Source organism: Pseudophryne corroboree, chromosome 8 (assembly GCF_028390025.1).
Source record: "Pseudophryne corroboree isolate aPseCor3 chromosome 8, aPseCor3.hap2, whole genome shotgun sequence".
Taxonomy (NCBI): domain Eukaryota; kingdom Metazoa; phylum Chordata; class Amphibia; order Anura; family Myobatrachidae; genus Pseudophryne; species Pseudophryne corroboree.
In genome coordinates this window covers 299,502,916-299,518,480 of record NC_086451.1, presented here as the reverse complement: position 1 = coordinate 299,518,480, position 15,565 = coordinate 299,502,916, and the positions used below count along the sequence as shown (strand labels likewise).

The following is a 15,565-nucleotide window of genomic DNA, read 5'->3' as shown; positions in this document are numbered from 1 at the left end:
AGCAATTGCACCCGCGACCGCAAGAAGATTGACAGGAAGAGGCCGGCCGGAGGCGTCAACTGACCGTTTTCAGGGAGTGTCCGTCCGAACGCAGGTGTGCCCAGCCGTTTCCAGGGAGGGATCTTAACGTCAGCTCCGTCCTGGATGATCGCAGCGGCTGAGTAAGTCCTGAGCTGTGCAGACACTGCACAATTTTGTTTGTGCAGCTCACTGCACAAGCGAGCGCAGCCCTGCACAGCAATTCCCCCCTCCCCTGTAGGCGGCGACTACCTGATCGCAGCAGTGCTAAAAGTAGCCTGCTAGCGATCAGGTGGGAATGGTAAGGCATTCTTTATGAACATTTATATCTAGCACTGTCAGCGCTATCAGTGCCAGCCCCGTTGCCTGAATCTGTAATATCACACCTAGGGGGCAAGGTCACCAACTCTGGTAAGTTCAGCTTGAGCGCTCCAAGTAGCTCTGTAGTAGAAGGCATCTGTAATATACATGCAGATGCCGCGGGGCAATGATGATGCCACCCCCAGGGCCCCGCTCGACGGCACCCCTTGCACACCCCTAGTTACAGCCCTGAACATCTTATTAATTACTGTAGTAAAAATACAAACGTTTTATATTTTCATTGTGTGAAATAATATGGCATCCATGACTACAATACAGATTTTAAACATTTCTGAGTGGCGATTGCTCAGTTCAAATGTACAAACATGTATGCATCAAATCGTCCCATGCACAGTGCCACCAGCACCCTGGAAGACCAGGAGGGTTTCTCTTTTAGCAAATTTACAATCCAGTTCGGACAGCACATGGATGGGGCTGGGTGCACGGGGCTCATTCGCCCTTGTTCTTATCGCCCACTACTGGCTCTCCCGTAGGCCCTGCCCTTGGTACTTTGTAGCGTATAATAAATCGCTTTGTCCCCAGTTTGTCCTTTGTGGGATCATGAAAAGTTGTATGATAATGCTCTTTATGGGACATTCGAGTATTATACCAAGTCATTGCCCATTTAAAAGTCCTTGTTTATGTATAAAGTCTGTGTCGGGTTTATTAAATCTATAAGCCATATTTCTGTAATATATGCTTTCCTGTCTTATTATTACATCAGTGGTTCCAAGTCCCGCTAAAAATTCTGACTTTAAGGATACCCATGTGTGGACACAAGTGATCAGGTTCACTTCAAATGTCTGATAAACTGTGTGCAAGCACAGATATCCTTATGTCCTGGACTGTCAGGGAGATTGGGAATCGTACAAAAGCCTTCTTCATTTTCTAATACTGTTTCCAGTGTTTTGTAGAGTTAGGGATTTGCTCCTAAATGCTGTTTATATTCTTTCTCAAATGTATATACAGTATATATGCAACAGATAATGTAGAGAGCTGCTGTCACAACAAGAAGCTCTGTTGCAACAGTCTGTGCAGTTATTTACAAGGGTGTCCCTTTCCTCTAAGGACTCATAAAGGAAGTTAGTCATTACACTAAGGTCCTTCCACATGTGACCTCTCCATGGTGATTGGTGAATACATGTTGTTATCTCTTTCCCTTCTCCTCTGTCTCTGTGTGCGAGTGCCGAACCTGAGGTCGCGCTTATACAGTAGTTATACCACCAGTAACCAGACAACCAGTCAGACAGGTTCCAGGTGCAGAAGCTACAACGGAGAAAGCTGTGAGTAGAACGTTTGCTGTGGTCACAGGAAGGCGGAAGGGATCTCAGTGAAGGCAGAAGGCAGGGATCTGGACACTGTGGGCACGGGTCACTACCAGAGCTCTCCTGTCACACCTTGTCATGGCAGCAAAAACCGTATGTATACCTAGGTGTATATTTGTATTGCTTTTGTACTGACCATTTACTGTTGTAGTAACAGCATGTCATTAATTATATGGGTCTGTTAATAATTGATGTGCCTTTTGTTATGACAAATACAATAGGGGATTATACTTTTTTGGGGGGCATTTAAATATGAATAAATATTTATCTGTTCATAGCATATAAATAATGTGTAACTGATGGGGGGAAATCAGGTAGTTTCTATCTATGGGGGTAATTTAGAGTTGATCGCAGCAGCAAATTTGTTACCAGTTGGGCAAAACCATGGTGGTCATTCCGAGTTGATCGCTAGCTGCAGTTGTTCGCAGCGCAGCGATCAGGCTAAAAAACGGCTGTTCTGCGCATGCATATGCGGCGCAATGCGCACGCGCGTCGTACGAGCACAACGAACTATGTCGTTTTGCACAGGGTCTAGCAAAGCATTTCAGTCGCACTGGCAGCCGCAGAGTGATTGACAGGAAGAGGGCGTTTCTGGGTGGCAACTGACCGTTTTCAGGGAGTGTTCGGAAAAACGCCGGCGTGCCAGGGAAAACACAGGCGTGGCTGGGCGAACGCAGGTTGTGTTTGTGACGTCAAATAAGGATCTGAATGGTCTGAAGTGATCTGAATGATCGCAAGCTCTGCGTAGGTCTGAAGCTACTCTGAAACTGCTCAAAATTATTTTGTAGCCGATCTGCGATCCATTCGTTTGCACTTCTGTTAAGCTAAAATACACTCCTAGTGGGCGGCAGCATACCATTTGCACGGCTGCTAAAAACTGCTAGCGAGCGATCAACTTGGAATGACCACCTATGTGCGCTGCAGGTGTGGCAGATATAACATGTGCAGAGAGAGTTAGATTTGGGTGGGTTATATTATTTCTATGCAGGGTAAATACTGTCTGCTGTAGTTTTACACTGCAATTTAGATTTCAGATTGAACACACCCCACCCAAATCTAACTCCCTCTGCATGTTATATCTGCCCCCCTCCCCCCCTGCAGTGCACATGGTTTTGCCCAACTGCTAACAAATTTGCTGCTGCGATCAACTCTGAATTACCCCCCATGTATCTATCTATGCCGGCTGTCGGAATCCCGGCGTTCAGAATACCAACGCCGAAATCCCGACAGCCGATAACTGGAAACTCGGCGAACCAGGGTTATTCCCACTCGTGGGTGTTCATGCAGCCAGCCCGCAAGGGGACTCTTAACACTCACCTGGCTGCCGGGATATTGACATACGTTACGTATGTAACCCCTATCTATCTATTTATCTATCTATCTATCTATCTATCTATCCACATACAACATGTATACAACCATATACAAAATGCCGTATTGCTTAGGACAGGATGCATGGCGCATCTCACCGCTCTTCAAAAGCATAACTGCATTTATTAACACTGTATGCATGAAGAGCTGTACTTTACAACAGAGGCAGAACTCTGGGAGGCAACGGAGTCATCTGCCGCCGGGCTCCTGCTCTGAAGGGGGGCACCTCTCCCCCCATTCTGTGACACCATTGAATTAAGTTATTTGATATCTGTCGCTGTCTTTTCAATGGCCAACTTCCTCACTGGTTCCTGCACCTTACAAATCACACCCTCTTTATTATACTGAATATACACATTTTACTAGTATCACACCCAGGATTAGAAACCACAACCTATTACACTGGAAGCAGACACCTTACTGATGAAGCTGTTTGCTCCTGTATAGGAAATAATAAGATTTTACTCACCGGTAAATCTATTTCTCGTAGTCCGTAGTGGATGCTGGGAACTCCGTAAGGACCATGGGGGAATAGCGGCTCCGCAGGAGACTGGGCACAACTAAAAGAAAGCTTTTAGACTACCTGGTGTGCACTGGCTCCTCCCACTATGACCCTCCTCCAAGCCTCAGTTAGGATACTGTGCCCGGAAGAGCTGACACAATAAGGAAGGATTTTGAATCCCGGGTAAGACTCATACCAGCCACTCCAATCACACCGTATAACTTGTGATACTATACCCAGTTAACAGTATGAAATATAACTGAGCCTCTCAACAGATGGCTCAACAATAACCCTTAGTTAGGCAATAACTACATACAAGTATTGCAGACAATCCGCACTTGGGATGGGCGCCCAGCATCCACTACGGACTACGAGAAATAGATTTACCGGTGAGTAAAATCTTATTTTCTCTGACGTCCTAGTGGATGCTGGGAACTCCGTAAGGACCATGGGGATTATACCAAAGCTCCCAAACGGGCGGGAGAGTGCGGATGACTCTGCAGCACCGAATGAGAGAACTCAAGGTCCTCCTCAGCCAGGGTATCAAATTTGTAGAATTTTGCAAACATGTTTGCCCCTGACCAAGTTGCAGCTCGGCAAAGTTGTAAAGCCGAGACCCCTCGGGCAGCCGCCCAAGATGAGCCCACTTTCCTCGTGGAATGGGCTTTTACTGATTTAGGATGCGGCAATCCAGCCGCAGAATGCTCCAGCTGAATTGTGCTACAAATTCAGCGAGCAATAGTCTGCTTAGAAGCAGGAGCACCTATTTTGTTGGGTGCCTACAGGATAAAAAGCGAGTCAATTTTCCTGACTCCAGCCGTCCTGGAAATATACATTTTTAAGGCCCTGACTACGTCCAGTAACTTGGAATCTTCCAAGTCCCTAGTAGCCGCAGGCACTACAATAGGTTGGTTCAAGTGAAAAGCTGATACCACCTTAGGGAGAAACTGGGGACGAGTCCTCAATTCTGCCCTATCCATATGGAAAATCATATAAGGGCTTTTACATGACAAATCCGCCAATTCTGACACACGCCTGGCCGAAGCCAAGGTCAATAACATGACCACTTTCCACGTGAGATATTTCAAATCCACAGTTTTAAGTGGTTCAAACCAATGTGATTTTAGGAAACTCAACACCACGTTGAGATCCCAAGGTGCCACAGGAGGCACAAAAGGGGGCTGAATATGTAGCACTCCCTTTACAAATGTCTGAACTCCAGGCAGTGAAGCCAGTTCTTTCTGGAAGAAAATCGACAGAGCCGAAATCTGGACCTTAATGGAACCCAAGTTTAGGCCCATAGTCACTCCTGACTGTAGGAAGTGCAGAAAACGACCCAGCTGAAATTCCTCTGTTGGGGCCTTCCTGGCCTCACACCACGCAACATATTTTCGCCAAATACGGTGATAATGGTTTGCGGTTACTTCTTTCCTGGCTTTTATCAGCGTAGGAATGACTTCCTCCGGAATGCCCTTTTCCTTTAGGATCCGGAATTCAACCGCCATGCCGTCAAACGCAGCCGCGGTAAGTCTTGGAACAGACAGGGCCCCTGCTGTAGCAGATCCTGTCTGAGCGGTAGAGGCCATGGGTCCTCTGTTATCATTTCTTGAAGTTCTGGGTACCAAGCTCTTCTTGGCCCATCCGGAACCACGAGTATCGTTCTTACTCCTCGTCTTCTTATTATTCTCAGTACCTTTGGTATGAGAGGCAGAGGAGGGAATACATAAACCGACTGGTACACCCACGGTGTCACTAGAGCGTCCACCGCTATCGCCTGAGGGTCCCTTGACCTGGCGCAATATCTAGTTTTTTGTTTAGGCGGGACGCCATCATGTCCACCTGTGGCCTTTCCCAACAGTTTACCAACAGTTGGAAGACTTCTGGATGAAGTCCCCACTCTCCCGGGTGTAGGTCGTGTCTGCTGAGGAAGTCTGCTTCCCAGTTGACCACTCCCGGAATGAACACTGCTGACAGTGCTAAGACGTGATTTTCCGCCCATCGGAGAATCCTTGTGGCTTCCGCCATCGCCATCCTGCTTCTTGTGCCGCCCTGTCGGTTTACATGGGCGACTGCCGTGATGTTGTCTGATTGGATCAGTACCGGCTGGTTTTGAAGCAGAGGCCTTGCCAGACTTAGGGCATTGTAAATGGCCCTTAGTTCCAGAATATTTATGTGTAGGGACGACTCCTGACTTGACCAAAGTCCTTGGAAATTTCTTCCCTGTGTGACTGCCCCCCAGCCTCGAAGGCTGGCATCCGTGGTTACCAGGACCCAGTCCTGTATGCCGAATCTGCGGCCCTCTTGAAGATGAGCACTCTGCAGCCACCACAGTAGAGATACCCTGGTCCTTGGAGACAGGGTTATCAGCCGATGCATCTGAAGATGCGATCCCGACCACTTGTCCAAGAGGTCCCACTATCATTTTTCCCAGGACTCGTGTGCAGTGATGCACCGATACCTGTTTTGGTTTCAGGAGGTCTCTGACTAGAGATGACAGCTCCTTGGCTCTCTCCTGCGGGAGAAATACTTTTTTCTGTTCTGTGTCCAGAACCATCCCCAGGAACAGTAGGCGTGTGGTAGGAACCAGCTGTGACTTTGGAATGTATAGAATCCATCCGTGCTGTTGTAGCACTTCCCGAGATAGTGCTACTCCGACCAACAACTGCTCCTTGGACCTCGCCTTTATAAGGAGATCGTCCAAGTACGGGATAATTAAAACTCCCTTTTTTCGAAGGAGTATCATCATTTCTGCCATTACCTTGGTGAAGACCCTCAGTGCCGTGGACAGTCCAAACGGCAGTGTTTGGAATTGGTAATGGCAATCCTGTACCACAAATCTGAGGTACTCCTGGTGAGGATGGTAAATGGGGACATGTAGGTAAGCATCCTTGATGTCCAGGGATACCATGTAATCCCCCTCCTCCAGGTTTGCAATAACCGCCCTGAGCGATTCCATCTTGAACTTGAATTTTTTATGTATGTGTTCAAGGATTTCAAATTTAACATGGGTCTCACCGAACCGTCCGGTTTCGGTACCACAAACAGTGTGGAATAGTAACCCCGTCCTTGTTGAAGTAGGGGCTCCTTGACTATCACCTGCTGGGAATACAGCTTGTGAATTGCCTCTAGCACAGCCTCCCTGCCTGAGGGAGTTGTCGGCAAGGCAGATTTAAGGAAACGGCGGGGGGGAGACGCCTCGAATTCCAGCTTGTACCCCTGAGATACTACTTGAAGGATCCAGGGATCCACCTGTGAGCGAGCCCACTGATCGCTGAAATTTTTGAGGCGGCCCCCCACCGTAACTGGCTCCGCCTGTGGAGCCCCCGCGTCATGCGGTGGACTCAGAGGAAGCGGGGGAAGAATTTTGATTCTGGGAACTGGCTGACTGGTGCAGCTTTTTCCCTCTTCCCTCGTCTCTGTGCAGAAAGGAAGCGCCTTTGACCCGCTTGCTTTTCTGAAGGCGAAAGGACTGTACCTGATAATACAGTGCTTTCTTAGGCTGTGAGGAAACCCGAGGTAAAAAATTTTCTTCCCAGCTGTTGCTGTGGATACGAGGTCCCAGAGACCATCCCCAAACAATTCCTCATACTTATAAGGCTCTATGTGCCTTTTAAAGTCAGCATCACCTGTCCAGTGTCGGGTCTCTAATACCCTCCTGACAGAATGGACAGTGCATTAATTCTGGATGCCAGCCGGCAAAATATCCCTCTGTGCATCCCTCATATATAAGACAACGTCTTTAATATGCTCTTATGTTCGCAAAATAGTATCCCTGTTTGACAGGGTCACAGACCACGCTGCAGCAGCACTATCTGCAGGTCTCAGTCTAGTACCTGAGTGTGTAAATACAGACTTCAGGATAGCCTCCTGCTTTTTATCAGCAGGTACCTTCAAAGTGGCCGTATCCTAAGACGGCAGTGCCACCTTTTGACAAACGTGTGAGCGCCTTATCCGCCCTAGGGGATATCTCCCAGCGTAACTTATCCTCTGGCGGGAAAGGGTACGCCATCAGTAACTTTTTAGAAATTACCAGTTTCTTATCGGGGGAACCCACGCTTTTTCACACTTCATTCACTCATTTGATGGGGGAACAAAACACTGCCTGCTTTTTCTCCCCACACATAAAACCCTTTTTTAGTGGTACTTGGGCTAATGTCAGAAATGTGTAACACATTTTTTATTGCCGGGATCATGTAACGGATGTTCCTAGTGGATTGTGAATATGTCTCAACCTCGTCGACACTGGAGTCAGACTCCGTGTCGACATCTGTGTCTGCCATCTGTGTCTGCCATCTGAGGGAGCGGGCGTTTTTGAGCCCCTGATGGCCTTTGAGACGCCTGGGCAGGCGCGGCTGAGAAGCCGGCTGTCCCACAGCTGTTACGTCATCCAGCCTTTTATGTAAGGAGTTGACACTGTCGGTTTATACCTTCCACCTATCCATCCACTCTGGTGTCGGCCCCACAGGGGGCGACATCACATTTATCGGCATCTGCTCTGCCACCACATAAGCCTCCTCATCAAACGTGTCGACACAGCCGTACCGACACACCGCACACACACAGGGAATGCTCTGACTGAGGACAGGACCCCACACAGCCCTTTGGGGAGACAGAGAGAGAGTATGCCAGCACACACCAGAGCGCTATATAATTTAGGGATTAACACTATATTGAGTGAATTTTTCCCAATAGCTGCTTGTATATACAATATTGCGCCTAAATTTAGTGCCCCCCCTCTCTTTTTAACCCTTTGAGCCTGCAAACTACAGGGGAGAGCCTGGGGAGCTGTCTTCCAGCTGCCAGACTTAGGGCATTGTAAATGGCCCTCAGTTCCAGAATATTTATGTGTAGGGACGACTCCTGACTTGACCAAAGTCCTTGGAAATTTCTTCCCTGTGTGACTGCCCCCCAGCCTCGAAGGCTGGCATCCGTGGTTACCAGGACCCAGTCCTGTATGCCGAATCTGCGGCCCTCTTGAAGATGAGCACTCTGCAGCCACCACAGTAGAGATACCCTGGTCCTTGGAGACAGGGTTATCAGCCGATGCATCTGAAGATGCGATCCCGACCACTTGTCCAAGAGGTCCCACTGAAAGGTTCTTGCATGGAACCTGCCGAATGGAATTCTGCTTCGTAAGAAGCTATCATTTTTCCCAGGACTCGTGTGCAGTGATGCACCGATACCTGTTTTGGTTTCAGGAGGTCTCTGACTAGAGATGACAGCTCCTTGGCTCTCTCCTGCGGGAGAAATACTTTTTTCTGTTCTGTGTCCAGAACCATCCCCAGGAACAGTAGGCGTGTGGTAGGAACCAGCTGTGACTTTGGAATGTATAGAATCCATCCGTGCTGTTGTAGCACTTCCCGAGATAGTGCTACTCCGACCAACAACTGCTCCTTGGACCTCGCCTTTATAAGGAGATCGTCCAAGTACGGGATAATTAAAACTCCCTTTTTTCGAAGGAGTATCATCATTTCTGCCATTACCTTGGTAAAGACCCTCAGTGCCGTGGACAGTCCAAACGGCAGTGTTTGGAATTGGTAATGGCAATCCTGTACCACAAATCTGAGGTACTCCTGGTGAGGATGGTAAATGGGGACATGTAGGTAAGCATCCTTGATGTCCAGGGATACCATGTAATCCCCCTCCTCCAGGTTTGCAATAACCGCCCTGAGCGATTCCATCTTGAACTTGAATTTTTTATGTATGTGTTCAAGGATTTCAAATTTAACATGGGTCTCACCGAACCGTCCGGTTTCGGTACCACAAACAGTGTGGAATAGTAACCCCGTCCTTGTTGAAGTAGGGGCTCCTTGACTATCACCTGCTGGGAATACAGCTTGTGAATTGCCTCTAGCACAGCCTCCCTGCCTGAGGGAGTTGTCGGCAAGGCAGATTTGAGGAAACGGCGGGGGGGAGACGCCTCGAATTCCAGCTTGTACCCCTGAGATACTACTTGAAGGATCCAGGGATCCACCTGTGAGCGAGCCCACTGATCGCTGAAATTTTTGAGGCGGCCCCCCACCGTAACTGGCTCCGCCTGTGGAGCCCCCGCGTCATGCGGTGGACTCAGAGGAAGCGGGGGAAGAATTTTGATTCTGGGAACTGGCTGACTGGTGCAGCTTTTTCCCTCTTCCCTCGTCTCTGTGCAGAAAGGAAGCGCCTTTGACCCGCTTGCTTTTCTGAAGGCGAAAGGACTGTACCTGATAATACAGTGCTTTCTTAGGCTGTGAGGAAACCCGAGGTAAAAAATTTTCTTCCCAGCTGTTGCTGTGGATACGAGGTCCCAGAGACCATCCCCAAACAATTCCTCATACTTATAAGGCTCTATGTGCCTTTTAAAGTCAGCATCACCTGTCCAGTGTCGGGTCTCTAATACCCTCCTGACAGAATGGACAGTGCATTAATTCTGGATGCCAGCCGGCAAAATATCCCTCTGTGCATCCCTCATATATAAGACAACGTCTTTAATATGCTCTTATGTTCGCAAAATAGTATCCCTGTTTGACAGGGTCACAGACCACGCTGCAGCAGCACTATCTGCAGGTCTCAGTCTAGTACCTGAGTGTGTAAATACAGACTTCAGGATAGCCTCCTGCTTTTTATCAGCAGGTACCTTCAAAGTGGCCGTATCCTAAGACGGCAGTGCCACCTTTTGACAAACGTGTGAGCGCCTTATCCGCCCTAGGGGATATCTCCCAGCGTAACTTATCCTCTGGCGGGAAAGGGTACGCCATCAGTAACTTTTTAGAAATTACCAGTTTCTTATCGGGGGAACCCACGCTTTTTCACACTTCATTCACTCATTTGATGGGGGAACAAAACACTGCCTGCTTTTTCTCCCCACACATAAAACCCTTTTTTAGTGGTACTTGGGCTAATGTCAGAAATGTGTAACACATTTTTTATTGCCGGGATCATGTAACGGATGTTCCTAGTGGATTGTGAATATGTCTCAACCTCGTCGACACTGGAGTCAGACTCCGTGTCGACATCTGTGTCTGCCATCTGAGGGAGCGGGCGTTTTTGAGCCCCTGATGGCCTTTGAGACGCCTGGGCAGGCGCGGCTGAGAAGCCGGCTGTCCCACAGCTGTTACGTCATCCAGCCTTTTATGTAAGGAGTTGACACTGTCGGTTTATACCTTCCACCTATCCATCCACTCTGGTGTCGGCCCCACAGGGGGCGACATCACATTTATCGGCATCTGCTCTTCCACCACATAAGCCTCCTCATCAAACGTGTCGACACAGCCGTACCGACACACCGCACACACACAGGGAATGCTCTGACTGAGGACAGGACCCCACACAGCCCTTTGGGGAGACAGAGAGAGAGTATGCCAGCACACACCAGAGCGCTATATAATTTAGGGATTAACACTATATTGAGTGAATTTTTCCCAATAGCTGCTTGTATATACAATATTGCGCCTAAATTTAGTGCCCCCCCTCTCTTTTTAACCCGTTGAGCCTGCAAACTACAGGGGAGAGCCTGGGGAGCTGTCTTCCAGCTGCACTGTAAAGAGAAAATGGCACCAGTGTGCTGAGGGAGATAGCTCCGCCCCTTTTTCGCAGACTTTTCTCCCGCTTTTTTATGGATTCTGGCAGGGGTATTTATCACATATATAGCCTCTGGGGCTATATATTGTGATATATTTGCCAGCCAAGGTGTTTTTATTGCTGCTCGGGGCGCCCCCCCCCAGCGCCCTGCACCCTCAGTGACCGGAGTGTGAAGTGTGTATGAGGAGCAATGGCGCACAGCTGCAGTGCTGTGCGCTACCTTGGTGAAGACTGATGTCTTCTGCCGCCGATTTTCCGGACCTCTTCTTGCTTCTAGCTCTGTAAGGGGGACGGCGGCGCGGCTCCCGGAACGAACACCAAGGCCAGTTCCATGCGGTCGATCCCTCTGGAGCTAATGGTGTCCAGTAGCCTAAGAAGCCCAAGCTAGCTGCAAGCAGGTAGGTTCGCTTCTTCTCCCCTTAGTCCCTCGATGCAGTGAGCCTGTTGCCAGCAGGTCTCACTGTAAAATAAAAAACCTAAAATAAACTTTCTTTCTAGGAGCTCAGGAGAGCCCCTAGTGTGCATCCAGCTCGGCCGGGCACAGAAATCTAGCTGAGGCTTGGAGGAGGGTCATAGTGGGAGGAGCCAGTGCACACCAGGTAGTCTAAAAGCTTTCTTTTAGTTGTGCCCAGTCTCCTGCGGAGCCGCTATTCCCCCATGGTCCTTACGGAGTTCCCAGCATCCACTAGGACGTCAGAGAAACAATAATTTTAACTATATGAAGATACTTCTCTTACAATTACACGTAACTTCATATAGTTAGAATTATCATACTTCCCGTACAGGAGCAAATAGCTCCATCAGTAAATTGTCTGCTGTTAGTGTAACAGGTCATGGGTTCTAATCCTGGGTATGACTGCTAAGAATTGTGTGATTTAAAATAAAAGACAATTAAATGTATAAGTACAGTATATAGATTTTTTTCAGAACCCTCCACACACACACACACACGCACGCACGCACGCACACACACACGCACACATGCATACATTTATTTCTTTTAATATAGGAAATAGGGGGGGCACCAATATTTATCTTGCCTCCGGGCAACTGGGACGAACTTACACCACTGCTTTGCAATGATATGACTAAAGCTGGCCTTGCACTAGTGCGATTTTGCCTCTTTTTATCCGATTTGGAATTGCAGCCATCAGGTGCACATTGCGGCTGGATTTTTAGCACCTGCGATATATCGCATGCGATTTCTCACATGTCTTCACTTGAGCGGCATTTCTCTGGAACCTCCCACCCATCCACACAGCGGCAGCAGCAGCAGCATGTGATAAATTGCATGTAAAAAAAAATGGCACATCAAGTACCAAATCGGATGGAAGCACTCTCGGGTAGCTGCTGGGGGAGTTCAAGGGAAATTGGATCCGACTTGTGCCTCAGACAAGTCGCAGTAATGTATGGGGATCTTTAGATAGAGTGCTATCTGCATAACTGTGAACTAACACATGCTTTGCGGGGGGTGTTGCTAGGGATCCATTTGGATCGCGCTTGGGGAAAACGTGAATGAAGCCCATAGGATTTTCTGTTGGGCAATGTCATCAAAAGATGGCATTGCCCACTGAATCCAATCCTTGAAATCACATTCCTGGGCTTGAGGCATATGTGATAAGTGGTCAAACCTCCAAAAACTGAATTTTCGGAAGCTTGGCTGTATTTGTAACGTTGGAGAATCCTGCCCTGAGTTACTTTGTTTATTGTTCCTGCTATGCTGCCATGCTGTTTGCTCTGGTAAAGAGGTTAATGTTCTTTTAACACATGTGTGTATGATATGAATATTTACCAGTACAAAGTGCCTGCAGCCACCAAACTAACAGTGGATCTACAATAATGTAGCTTTCAACAAACATGCCTAGATTTGTACAGTATTTATTCTCTACTGTTCCTTACACCCCAAGATGTCACAAATATTTGCACACAGTGATTCATGAAGATAATTTTTGTTCACCCCATTGCTGGCAATTTAAAAATGGTAGATAAAACAATTAAACATTTACTATAATGTGCAGCTTTTGAAACAGAAACATGATTAATGATTGTGATAAAGTTACAACTACTCCTGCTTTCATATATTGTTGTTTTTGGTTTCTTGCCAGCAGAATAAGGAAGTAACTCGCAATATTTTACAGAAGACGTTTACCACTAATGCCATTTCTGCGCTGGCTAATGTCGTGTGACTCAGAGGCAGGTGGCAGCTGAAGATCAAAAGCCTCTAATGTTAAATGACTGCTACTGATCTGACACTTTGGTAAGCATGTACAGGAAGATGGAAGCTGCCATTCTAGGTTGGCAAGGTACTAACAAAGAAACTGGGGGGATTAAACGGCAACGACCCTGCAGCACACAAACACTGAATGGCAGTACACAAGAAGATGCCGTGACCAGAATACGAGATGCAGCAAGCGTGAAAAGGATAGCGAGCCTGAGCAGAACTCCGTCACCTGCTACAATAAGTAAGAGGAAGAGAGGGATGAGGGGGAGTCTGTGGGGCATGACTGGTTCCCTGCCTTTTGGCGGAGCATGGATCTCAGCGGCTAGTTTCGATGTTGATGCTCAAGAACAGCAGCTGGATTCGGGGGTAAATGGTTTGGTACTTGATCCAATGGAACATGCCTGGATGATTATGGCTGCAGAAGGCAGCTACGAAGAGCTGCAGGAGTCACTCCAGGAGGATCCCAACTTGCTTTACAAGAGAGATTTTGTGACTGGTTACTCTGTGATCCATTGGATAGCCAAACATGGCCACCATGAGGATTTAATCAGACTTATGGAGTTTGCAAGCACTAGAGGCCATTTTTTGGATATCAATACCCGCGCTAGTGGGGGGCTAACTGCACTCCATATTGCAGCACTACAAGGACATGGCATGATTATCAAAGTGTTGGTAGGTGCTTACAACGCAGATGCCCATATTCGCGACCATAGTGGGCAAAAGGCTTGGCAGTATTTACGGCCTGGTACTGATGGTAGTCTTCTGGTACTCCTGGGGGCTCCTGAAAAAGAAGCCGGGGCTCTGGCTGCAGCAAACAACAACAACAACAGTCATGTTACCACCATCATGCGCACTGTCCAACGAGACTGTGATCAAACGGACTCTGCTGATAGGATGGCAGTGGCAGTAGCACCCATAAGGAACTTTCTAAAAAACGCCTATAGTTTCCTCAAGAAATGGTAACTATCGGCCCCTTTCAAATTCAATATTTGTTACAATCTAGAATAATATATTACATTTGCACTTGATTACATTTATAAATAGAAATTGAACATTTCAATCAAAGAAACCTTGATCAATATGAAATATATAACAAGTATGAAAAAATGAATGAATGTAATAAGCTTAGTGAATAAGAGGTTTATGGTTGTATTTCCATTTAAGCACTTTATAGCAGGAAATGTAAGGGCAACATGAAACCTTGTGATGTCAAGTAATAACCTAAAGGATCAAAAGCAGTGACTCTAAAATAATACAGAACATAGAAACCTTTTATATAAGGATTAGTGTAAATATGTAAACTACAGGTACAGATATGTTATGCATAGGAAGTCATTATGGGAAATATTTCAATTGCAATTCTGTTTTTCATTTATTTTTGTATTAAAAAAGAAATATGGACAAGTATGTCTTGAACAGGTTTCAAGATATACTTACAGTACTCATAGAGATTAATATTCTGTAATTGTAAACGTCATTACACACCTTCATATTTATGTATGATTGTGTATCCAGGACATCTTGTTTTGTGTGTCTTTTCTAAAAGTATGTTGCTGGTATTTTCCTATGTTTACGAACATCTATGCAAATAAAATGAAACTTTACATATGAAAAAAATCAAGACTGAGCTAAAATTCATTGATCAGTCTGAGCAATAACTTTTGTTAGCAGCTCTGTCTAACCATAAAATAAAATTTTTCCTGCACCAACAAATGTAACATGAATATCATAGTCTGATTTCAATCGCCTACTAAATTGGGTAAAAATGCTTTCTCTAACGTCCTAGTGGATGCTGGGGACTCCGTCAGGACCATGGGGATTAGCGGCTCCGCAGGAGACAGGGCACAAAAATAAAGCTTTAGGATCAGGTGGTGTGCACTGGCTCCTCCCCCCATGACCCTCCTCCAAGCCTCAGTTAGGTTTTTGTGCCCGTCCGAGCAGGGTGCAATCTAGGTGGCTCTCCTAAAGAGCTGCTTAGAAAAAGTTTTTAGGTTTTTTATTTTCAGTGAGTCCTGCTGGCAACAGGCTCACTGCAACGAGGGACTTAGGGGAGAAGAAGTGAACTCACCTGCGTGCAGGATGGATTGGCTTCTTAGGCTACTGGACACCATTAGCTCCAGAGGGATCGAACACAGGCCCAGCCATGGAGTCCGGTCCCGGAGCCGCGCCGCCGACCCCCTTGCAGATGCCGAAAAGCGAAGAGGTCCAGAA

At 47.2% G+C, this 15,565-nt stretch overlaps 1 protein-coding gene across 2 annotated transcripts; it reads left to right on the top strand.

The window, feature by feature from the left end:
- The first annotated feature begins 1,481 nt into the window (after positions 1 to 1,481).
- On the top strand, positions 1,482 to 15,067 carry SOWAHD (sosondowah ankyrin repeat domain family member D). Of its 2 annotated transcripts, none has more exons than XM_063935664.1 (2): positions 1,482 to 1,796; positions 13,242 to 15,067. In XM_063935664.1, exon 2 carries the CDS (start codon positions 13,397 to 13,399, stop codon positions 14,315 to 14,317), a length of 921 nt encoding a protein of 306 aa, XP_063791734.1. In that variant the 5' UTR covers positions 1,482 to 1,796; positions 13,242 to 13,396; the 3' UTR covers positions 14,318 to 15,067. The 2 variants fall into 2 exon arrangements, with proteins under 2 accessions (XP_063791734.1, XP_063791735.1); XM_063935665.1 differs by having other exon boundaries at positions 13,239 to 15,067.
- The last annotated feature ends 498 nt before the right edge of the window (positions 15,068 to 15,565 follow it).

Excerpts from the sequence above, each read along its gene's own strand:
- SOWAHD (XM_063935664.1), top strand. The coding sequence starts at position 13,397 with ATGTACAGGAAGATGGAAGCTGCCATTCTAGGTTGGCAAGGTACTAAC.